The following is a 9,267-nucleotide window of genomic DNA, read 5'->3' on the forward strand; positions in this document are numbered from 1 at the left end:
TTCACCTGCGGCTACTGTGCCACAGGCGGCAGAGACTCCTGAGGTACATGGAGAAGAAGGAGAGGGGCAGCGAGAGGTGGACCAACCTCCTGGCGACGTTGGGACTCTCTCCGGCTACGTGGAAGGAGCAGATCAGCCTGTAAGACTGTAGTTTTAGAGATGTGTAGACTCGTCATTGTCCACTATGTACACTATGTATACTGATCAGAAACGATGCCGGTCTTTTGCGCGTCATTAACCTTAGGTGCCTCCTTGCGCCGTGATGACCCCGCTGGAGGGATTGCGGGATGGTGGTTGGTATTCTACAGGAAGTTGGGGAGAAAAACAAGACATTTAGATCAGAACACGCTAATGTAGTTGCCAATTCGGTCCTTCTGGTTCTGGGCAATACACTCTGCAATCCAGGTGATGTTCCGGATTTCCTATCCAGGTGTTAGCCGTTGACTGCACAGTCAACCATAGTGGTTCTGCTTACCTGTTCCCTGAGTCTCACCCAGGCGTACACAATGGCAAACGAAAACTGCCTCGTGAAAGCATTCTTGGAGATTTGCATCTCCTTGTGGTAAAACATGTCCTCCAAGCTCTTGCCATCGCCACTTGCGCCGCCACCCATGTTGCCGGGCCCTGATGCACCTCCGCCAAGGCCGGCGGCGTCGAAGAAGCTTTTGTAGTCTGACTGGCCGTCCACCGCCAGACGCACGCCCTCAAAATCATCCGCCCTCGAGAGCATCAAGGTGCCTTCGGGATAGAGTCTGCCAAAGCTGGGGTAGAGCTTCTTACGATCAGCCTTAGACAGCTCAGTACCGAAGGAGTTGAGGGTAATGTTTATGGCACGACGATCAGCTTCGAACTCAAGGATCTCTGACATGACCTCCGACGTTGGCGTATTGCTCATCTCGGGATGGCTGTTGATGAAATTATAGAAGTCCTCGAGGTAGTTCTTGTACAAGGTGTTGCGAACAATCTCAATATTGAGCTCGTCAAGGTCCTGGTGGCTCAGACTGCCCTTGAAGTAGGCAGCGAGGGGGGTCTCAATCAAAACACTGTTGTAGAGCTCCTCAATGTTGGTTGCAACGCAGAGGACTGGCATCGTCTCGAACCACCCGAGGGGGTGACAGCGTTCTAGCAGCTCACGGGTATCGCGCTCGTGCAGAGTGCCGGTAATGAGAAGGGCAACATTGTCGATCATGTAGCCGTAGGTGACATAGTCCATGAACTGCGCAAGTGCGCCGACAGCATTGGCGCGCACATAGCGGAACTCGGACACGAGCTTATCTGTCGTCTTGGATGCGAGGGCCGAAGTCGAGGGGTTTGGAGGGAGGTTGCCTAGGAAGTCGCCGTAGGCAGGGCCAAGCTGAAGCTTGAGATCTGACTGGTCTTAGAAGTATTCCCATTAATACAGAGGGGCTGTGCGCACCATCAATCGTCTCGCATTGTGTCAGGTTGGAGTAGTTGGATCCTGTGAGTAGACCGTTCCTGTATCCACGAACGATGCCCTCGATGTAGCTACGAAAGTTAGCTGGACGGACGATGAACGCTGCATCGGCTAGGTACTACCCGTTGTTCACGTTGAACAGAAGCCCCTCCATTGCGAAGCAGACTGACAGACAGTGAGTAGGCGAAAATGAAGTACTTGGAAGTTCGAAGGTCGGAATTTCGCCGAGGAGATGCGATGATGCTGTTGAACCTGCACCAGCAAAGCTTCCAGGCGACCAAGTTCCCTCATCACTGGATCGCAGGCTGCGAGGCATGGCGTGGCACGGACCATGTCATATAGCTCCACTGTTCCAGGCGAGTTCAGCTATGTCGGAAGAATGGTTTATACGGTCACCGTTCTGCATTCGACCTTGCGTCTCCACTCGTTTTCCAATTGGGTGTGGGGCTGGAGCAAAGGCTGCAGAAAGCAAAAAAAAAATTGGAGGAGCTCGACCTTGAAAAATTTCCAACCACCACAATCCGCTGCAAGCGATCTCCTTCCCACGACAAGCAACATTCGTGAGAAGAGCGGAGGATCCCACCCACAGACTGTGTCGAAAGAGTATCGGACTCTGCAACAGTCATCATGTCCCTCTTCGTTCTCGCTGAGACGCCTGCGGGGTGCGTTTCACCCAACATCTAGCTGGATGCGTGGTCACTAACGTCTGCATAGCTACGGCCTGTTCAAGGCTGCCGACAAGAAGCTCCTGAAGCGCGAGGAGCTTACTTCCGGTCCTACCTCTTCCGAGCAGATCAATGACATGTGAGTGGCTCGGAGTTCGACGGCGGCGGCGGATTTGGATTGAAGACCGCAATTGTGCGGTGTGGTCCAAGGGTCGCGTGCGTGTCAAGACAACATGTACTGACTGAAATCAGGCTCAAGCTCAAGTCTTTTGTCAAGTTCGACAGCTCCGCCATTGCCGTCGAGGAAGCCAGCGGACTCCGCGAGGGTCGCGTTCCCCCGATGCTTGCCAATCTTCTCAACGAGATCAAGGACGAGAAGAAGGCTTCGCTGGCCGTCGCCGATGTCAAGCTGGGTGCTGCCATTGGCAAGCTTCCCGACCTCGACATCAAGGCGGTTTCCGACGCTGCCACATTGGACCTTTTCCGTGCCGTTCGCGAGAACCTTTCTTCCCTGATTCCCGGTCTCGCCGATGAAACTGTCGACCGCATGGCTCTGGGTCTTTCCCACTCCATCTCTCGCCACAAGCTCAAGTTCTCCGCCGACAAGGTCGATGCCATGGTCGTCCAGGCCATCAAGCTTCTCGATGATCTCGACAAGGAGCTCAACGTCTACGCCATGCGAACCAAGGAGTGGTATGGCTGGCACTTCCCTGAGCTGGCCAAGATCCTCAACGATAACCTTGCCTACGCCCGTCTTGTCGACCTCGTCGGCATGCGCGAGAACCTCGCCGATGCCGACCTTTCCGACATCCTCCCTGAGGAGCTCGAGACCCCCGTCAAGACCGCTGCCGAGATCAGCATGGGTACCGAAATCACGCCCGACGATCTCGAGAACATCCAGCTCCTTGCCCGCCAGGTCATCTCGTACTCTGAGTATCGTACTCAGCTGTCCTCGTACCTCGAGACTCGCATGCGCGCTCTTGCCCCCAACCTGACGGCACTCGTCGGCACTCTCGTCGGTGCCCGCCTCATCGCCCACGCTGGTTCCATTCTCAGCCTTGCCAAGGCGCCTAGTTCCACTATCCAGATCTACGGTGCCGAGAAGGCTCTGTTCCGCGCGCTCAAGACCAAGCACGACACGCCCAAGTACGGTATCATCTACCATTCTTCTCTCGTTGGTCAGGCTACTGGCAAGAACAAGGGCAAGATCGCCCGTTCGCTCGCTGCCAAGACGGCCCTTGGCCTCCGTGTCGATGCCCTGGCCGACTTTGATGGCGAAGATGCCGATGAGGAGGAGAGGGGCATGCTCGGTCTCACCAGCCGCATCAAGCTCGAGAACCTACTCCGCAAGCTCGAGGGCAAGCCTCCTCTGCCCAAGGGCGCCAACATTGCCCCCGATGGCTCGCTCACTGCCCCTGCTCAGTTCACCCTGAACGAGGTCAGGAAGTACAACGCCGACGCTGATGGTGTCGACGGTGCCGAGGTTAACGGCAAGGCCGACAAGAAGGCCAAGAAGGCCAAGAAGGCTCTGATCCAGGAGGTCGAGATGAAGGATGCCGACAGCGAGGCCGAGGACTCGGACGACGACATGGAGGATGCCTCTGGCTCTCCCAGCATTGGTTCCGTCTCGGACGACACGGATGGCGAGAAGCCTTCCGACAAGGCCGAGCGTCAAGGCCCAGAAGGCCCGTCGTAAGGAGCGCGAGGAGAGGAGGGTTAAGAAGGCCGAGCAGGACGCCAAGCGTGCCGCTGCTACCCCTGTCAAGGTCACCACCACCAAGGTCGTTGTCGAGACCACTCCTGCCAAGCTCACCGAGGCTGATTACGAGCGTCACGCCGCGGCTGCCGGTATCAGCGTCACCAAGTTCAAGCGCAAGTTCGAGCGCGGTGATGTCGAGCTCGGCCCCGACGGCCAGCCAGTCGTGTTCAGCAAGAAGGAGCTGAAGAAGCTCCGCAAGGCTGAGGAGAAGGCCGACGAGACCCCCTCCAAGTCTGATGCCGAGGGCAAGAAGAAGAGGAAACACGAGGACGCCGAGGAGGCGACGCCGAAGAAGGAGAAGAAGCAGAAGAAGAAGCGCCAGTCGCTGGGTGCCTAAGCGTCCCATGTGTCCTGTACATGTCTCCTCTTGCTGTATGATACCTCGATCTTGGTTGTTTGCTATTTGGCCGGCGTTATTGGCGGGACCCTTGGGGGGAAAAGGTTGGTCTAAACGGTTGCATGTCTCTCAATGCTGGAAATCAAGAAAAGCATTTTACACTCGAGTATGCACTCATTTGTGACGTCCTGAAAGGCCACCTTGACGGAGCACAACGTAGCCTCCTATTCATTTACAAGTTTGCGTGGAATTCAAGCTCAGTTTTCTAGAATATTGTGCTGGTCGTGACGCATCGCCTCTGTAAGCGCCGTGTGCTGATGGCACTGGTGGCCGTGCTAAAACCGGGGCTCATGAAATGACCTGCGTGCCTCCTGGTAGTGTGAACAACAGCACGTGACGCCGCGCTTCTTCACCATCACGTCGTCCTCTTGCCGATCTCATATCGCATCGAAACCCATCACGTTGCCAACGCGCTGGTCAGCACGCGTCAAGGCAGATGGAGGGACTCCTTCGCGGCTCGAGGCGGGCACGCCGCGTTGCTCAAAATTCTGGACCAGCAAGGACACCAGAAGTCCACAGCACGCCGGACCACCAACTCCCGCCGAGCTCTGTGTCAGATCAGCAGGTGCATGCGGCCCAGAGGTTATTGATGAACTACTATACGGAGCGAAGGTCGCCATCCAATTCCAGGGGTAGGTCATTCATTTCCATTTGTTGTGTCAGACGAAAATTTGGATCTGGAGGAAAGGGCTGCAAGAATTTCAACCTCGCTCCCATCTAACACCTTCGGCCTTGCCATAAACTACATCTATCACTTTCGTCGGGGGTCTTCACATCGAGCCAACTTCTTTCATCATGCACGCTAGAGTCTCGACTTGTTGGCAGACCTTCATCTTCCCAAAGCCCTAGTCCTGGGTGGCTTTCAACCACGCTCAGACGCAAATAGAAGTAGTATTCAATCCCCTGCCTACCTACCTTAAAAAGATTCCCCAGGTTCCTGTCCTGCATTCATTTACGTGGCTCATAGGTGGGCTCAACTCTTTGAGCGTACTCTCTAAGCACCTGCACGCTTTTATTCTTTGCTCGGCTCATCTGCTTTTCGCCAGGTCATTTCTCCAGGATGCTGATCAAGCCACTCTGGCACCATTCCAGGGACGCCAACGACTCATACGCCGCAGCAAGGCTTCGACAGGGACGACGAAAGCCCTTCGGTACAGCCCAACTTAAGACACGCCGCCATGGAGACGCCTGACCTGAGGCATCCAGCGGCTCGCTCACCGGCGGAGACACCGGCGGAGGCTGACGATTTCACTAGCCCTGAGGAAGACGGTGATGATCACTTTGATGATCATGAGGAGTACACGGAAGGCCCGGTCGACGAGCAGATTGAGGATCAAATAGAAGAAGACGATCAAGAAGGCGATATGGCGATGCCCTTTGACCCAAGCGCCATGGGCCTGAAAGAGATCTCCAATTTGGGTAAGTTCACTGTGAGCAGCCACAAGCCGGGAAATGGAGTGGATGAGATGCGCAGCGATGATACGGACGAGTACTGGCAGTATGTTGCACCACTGTATTGCAGGCATTTAACAGTAGCTTACCATTTCAGATCCGACGGACCCCAGCCTCATAGGATGACTGTCTATTTCGTCAAGCGCGTTGGCATTCGCGACATCCGCTTCTACGTCGACTACCAGGCCGACGAATCCTACACGCCGACCAAGATTCTTTTCAAATCTGGCACGAGCGAGAACAACCTCATCGAGTTCGCCGTCATGGAGCTCACGACGCCCTCTGGATGGCAGCAGGTTCCCATCGCGGGCACGGGTGGAGGGCCAGACGGCAACACCCTCGCCTGCTATGTGTTTCAGATGCAGATTCTGGAGAACCACCAGAACGGCAAGGACACGCATCTGCGCGGCATTAAGATCTACGCTGCCGACACGGACGCCCGCGCCTCGGTGGAGGCGGGCAGCAATCCCATGGCGGAAATGGTTGAGATGATCGACAAGACGGCGCTGCGCGGTGAAGACGAAGAGTTTGTCGAAGAGGACTCGGATCAAAGGATCCGCCGACTGGAGAGGCGGCTGCGGGCGAAGCGCTGGGACCCGAACGAGGGGGGCATGAGCGAACCAGACTTTATGAAGGAGCCTGAAATCCGATGAGCCAGCTGGAGCGTCCTCCCGCCTCTTTCAGATACTCCAGCCGACCGAAATACGACATGATGAGCAAATTCAATGTATGGTATAGTTGTGGTCGATAGGGATCGACTATGGGGTGAACAGGGCGAATGCCTCAGCAATGAATATTGACACGATTACCTACCAAATTCAGGCGAGTGAGATGGCTCAGGCACACATATTGCAGCCAACATGATGCGTTTACCACTTGAGCGCCCCCAGACCTGTGGCACGAGACATGAAGCAAGGCTGTGGCAGACGCCAAAGTTCCAGCTTGATCTGCTTCAGTGCCATGGGTCAAACAACTTGGGCTCACAACGTGCACCAACAGCTCAGCGTACATGGCGATCTGTAAAAGCTGACTCCATTTCGAGATTGGGGTTGCAAGCCTACTGATGTGCGTGTCGGATATCTCGCAACGAGGCCCTTCAGTTTGCAAGATGTAGTCATCGCAACGTGTGCAGCTTTCTAGGTATGTTGCAAGCGTCGTATTGGAGGCCTTCTGAATTCTAAGGCTGTGTCAACATAACCCATGTCCTAAGAATTTCCTCGCCTCGGGGTGTGAGGCACTTCCATTCGCAGTCACGAAATACAGTTTGTCTACAGGGAGGGATCAATCAAGTAATTTGGTGCCCTGCATTGCTACGCCGCAGAGAGAGGCGTCGGGCATGGGCAACTCAATGTTGGGGTTGCAGGACGAGGCTCTGTGAGCTAAGCCAAGTTTAGCGTCGCCTACGTACAGCCTCGATCTCACTTCGATCATCTGGACGATGGCCTGAGGTCACACGTCGATTTTGGGGAGTCGAGCCTTGGAGCCCTCCAGCCTGATGTGAGCTCGAGATGAGGATTGTGACGGGCTGCGAGATCTTGCAGGCTCACTGGCCGCTACCACGACTACTTAACACAATATCCCCGGGATTTCCATGAGCATTGTAGTTCTGTGTCCATGCGCCAGAAACCTACTTTGTCCGGACTTGCTTGACGTGACAGAGCTGAGCAGTTCACTTCAGCCACGCCGACATAACCGTCCCAACTCCATATGACCAGACACAACAGCCATGGCAACTTGGTGCGGAAACTGCGGCAAAAGAAGAATTCACTCCCACACCCTGGAAAGTCGAAAACGTAACTACTGCGAGAACTGTCGCGCACGGCGCAGAACGCATCCAACATATTGTATATCCTGCGGAGAGCCGGAAGCGCATGAAAACGCAAGGTGCATTCTTCACCGGGGCAACACGAGAGGATACGTTCACTACTACACTCGGTGAAATGGATCAGCATCGTCAGGCTTCGGAGAGCTAATGACGATGCCGGAAATGGTTTGGCGAAGTTCAGAGAGCTAGAAGCCAGACCAGGACAATGTCCACAGTACCGCTAACGCCAAGCTGGGCATCCTGTAGTCGTTGTGACTGATCAAATCCATTCACTTTCGAGGGAACAATAACTTGACCATCAGACATGGGGATCGGGTGTCCTGAGGACTAGGGGGGAACGGGGGCTATGTCGTGTTAGCGTACCTCGTTTGTCTTCATCACATTTGTATTCATCAACACCAATGCGATGGACTTCTTTTTTCGTCCTGGCAGACCCAGGTACACTCACATCTCAAGAACTAGCCAACAACGAAGTTTGCCGAGGCTGCCGGCTTAATGCTACCCTAAAAGTCACATAGGTAGAAGCACTGCCAACGGACAGTGGAGTCTTGGCCGACATGCAGGACCTGCCTTGTTCAATTGGACACATAGATGCAGGCGACGGAGTCAAGATGATCGTCCCTGCCCCCGGTTGAAGAATGCGATGTACTCTCCTCGCCTTGCATGACCCCTCCTCTCCCCACAAAGGGTGGTCGTGATTCTCCCCTCTCATACATCTGTCAAAAATCAACTAATCAAGCTTCTTTTTGGAATTCCCCTGAATACCTGTGCCAAAATCGTATACGCCATTACTGCCAGGAAGTTCCCACGGGTTGCCATGTCTTCACAACAGCAGAGCCAACAACCTTCCATTGCAGCGGTATGTTCCGTCGCTCGACGAGGTCTTCTTGTACCCTGCGATCGATTTCCCAGATCCAAAGAGAGAACTTGGAAGTGGCAAGAGAGTCAATGCTAACTGCCGCCGTCAGGATCCTGATGTCGTGGGAAACCTGGAGAACGACAACGACTCATCCGCTGATGTCGAGAGGTCAGCAGCTGAAGATATTCAGAGCTGAGAATTGATACTCATGCTATCGTTCAGCCTACGCGAATCCACAGCATCCCTGCGGTCTAGCATTCTCGAATATCGTAACATCAACGGCCGCCATTTTCAGTCGTCGAAAACGACCGACTACTGGTAAGTTTTCTTATGGCTTGGCATGAATGCAAGTTTGTGCGTGATTCATGGTTCAAGAAAACTTACTCCTCGTCCTTAGGGCACCAACTGACGAGAAACACATTGAGGGGTTCGACCTTGCGTATGACACCCTGCATAACCTACCCATGAATAATCAAAAAGCACTCGCTAACCACAACAGCCACCAATACATGTTGCTCTTGATGGACAACAAGCTTTACAACGCCCCCATTGGAAACAATCCTCAAAGAATTCTTGATATTGGCACAGGCACAGGAATCTGGGCCATCGACATGGCTGACGAGTTTCCTTCTGCCAAGGTGCTCGGCACCGACATCTCGGCTGTCCAGCCTAGTTGGCTCCCGCCAAATTGCAAGTTCGAGATTGATGACGCGCAGCTAGACTGGACATTTCCCGTGAACCACTTCTCCTACATTCACGCACGCCACCTTTACGGCGGCATCGATGACTGGCCAAGCTGTACGTCAGTCTTCACCCACTGTGCCCCGGGTGCTGGGTCGAGAACGTCGAGATCGAGCTCACTACGCGTACGGAAA

The 9,267-nt window shown here is 54.5% G+C and overlaps 5 protein-coding genes across 5 annotated transcripts in view; 4 read left to right on the top strand and 1 right to left on the bottom strand.

Moving 5' to 3' along the window:
- VDBG_05441 (conserved hypothetical protein) overlaps positions 1 to 263 on the top strand; it is a gene marked incomplete at both ends in the record, with an annotated part of 1,113 nt that extends 850 nt beyond the window's left edge. Inside the window, 2 exons of the mRNA XM_003004282.1 lie at positions 26 to 139; positions 209 to 263. Coding sequence (XP_003004328.1) covers positions 26 to 139; positions 209 to 263 — 169 coding nt within the window. The remainder of the gene's footprint in view (positions 1 to 25; positions 140 to 208) is intronic.
- The window catches only part of VDBG_05442 (vacuolar ATP synthase subunit d), a gene marked incomplete at both ends in the record, with an annotated part of 2,088 nt that extends 399 nt beyond the window's left edge, over positions 1 to 1,689 (bottom strand). Inside the window, 4 exons of the mRNA XM_003004283.1 lie at positions 1 to 422; positions 476 to 1,368; positions 1,418 to 1,506; positions 1,558 to 1,689. Of these exons, the coding sequence (XP_003004329.1) occupies positions 339 to 422; positions 476 to 1,368; positions 1,418 to 1,506; positions 1,558 to 1,589 (1,098 nt within the window). The remainder of the gene's footprint in view (positions 423 to 475; positions 1,369 to 1,417; positions 1,507 to 1,557) is intronic.
- Positions 1,690 to 1,978: 289 nt separating this feature from the next.
- VDBG_05443 (nucleolar protein NOP58) lies at positions 1,979 to 4,196 on the top strand (the record flags this gene model as incomplete). The annotated part of the gene is made up of 5 exons (XM_003004284.1): positions 1,979 to 2,097; positions 2,150 to 2,239; positions 2,353 to 3,792; positions 3,930 to 3,948; positions 3,984 to 4,196. The coding sequence occupies 5 exons, from the start codon at positions 2,063 to 2,065 to the stop codon at positions 4,194 to 4,196; spliced, it is 1,797 nt and encodes a 598-aa protein (XP_003004330.1).
- A 496-nt stretch (positions 4,197 to 4,692) lies between these two features.
- VDBG_05444 (anaphase-promoting complex subunit 10) lies at positions 4,693 to 6,361 on the top strand (the record flags this gene model as incomplete). Its single annotated transcript, XM_003004285.1, has 3 exons — positions 4,693 to 4,888; positions 5,349 to 5,754; positions 5,806 to 6,361. The coding sequence occupies 3 exons, from the start codon at positions 4,693 to 4,695 to the stop codon at positions 6,359 to 6,361; spliced, it is 1,158 nt and encodes a 385-aa protein (XP_003004331.1).
- A 1,989-nt stretch (positions 6,362 to 8,350) lies between these two features.
- VDBG_05445 (conserved hypothetical protein) overlaps positions 8,351 to 9,267 on the top strand; it is a gene marked incomplete at both ends in the record, with an annotated part of 1,404 nt that continues 487 nt past the window's right edge. Inside the window, 4 exons of the mRNA XM_003004286.1 lie at positions 8,351 to 8,392; positions 8,502 to 8,560; positions 8,615 to 8,710; positions 8,790 to 9,190. Coding sequence (XP_003004332.1) covers positions 8,351 to 8,392; positions 8,502 to 8,560; positions 8,615 to 8,710; positions 8,790 to 9,190 — 598 coding nt within the window. The remainder of the gene's footprint in view (positions 8,393 to 8,501; positions 8,561 to 8,614; positions 8,711 to 8,789; positions 9,191 to 9,267) is intronic.

This window comes from Verticillium alfalfae, genomic scaffold, assembly GCF_000150825.1.
Source record: "Verticillium alfalfae VaMs.102 supercont1.6 genomic scaffold, whole genome shotgun sequence".
In the NCBI taxonomy this organism is placed as follows: Eukaryota; Fungi; Ascomycota; class Sordariomycetes; order Glomerellales; family Plectosphaerellaceae; genus Verticillium; species Verticillium alfalfae.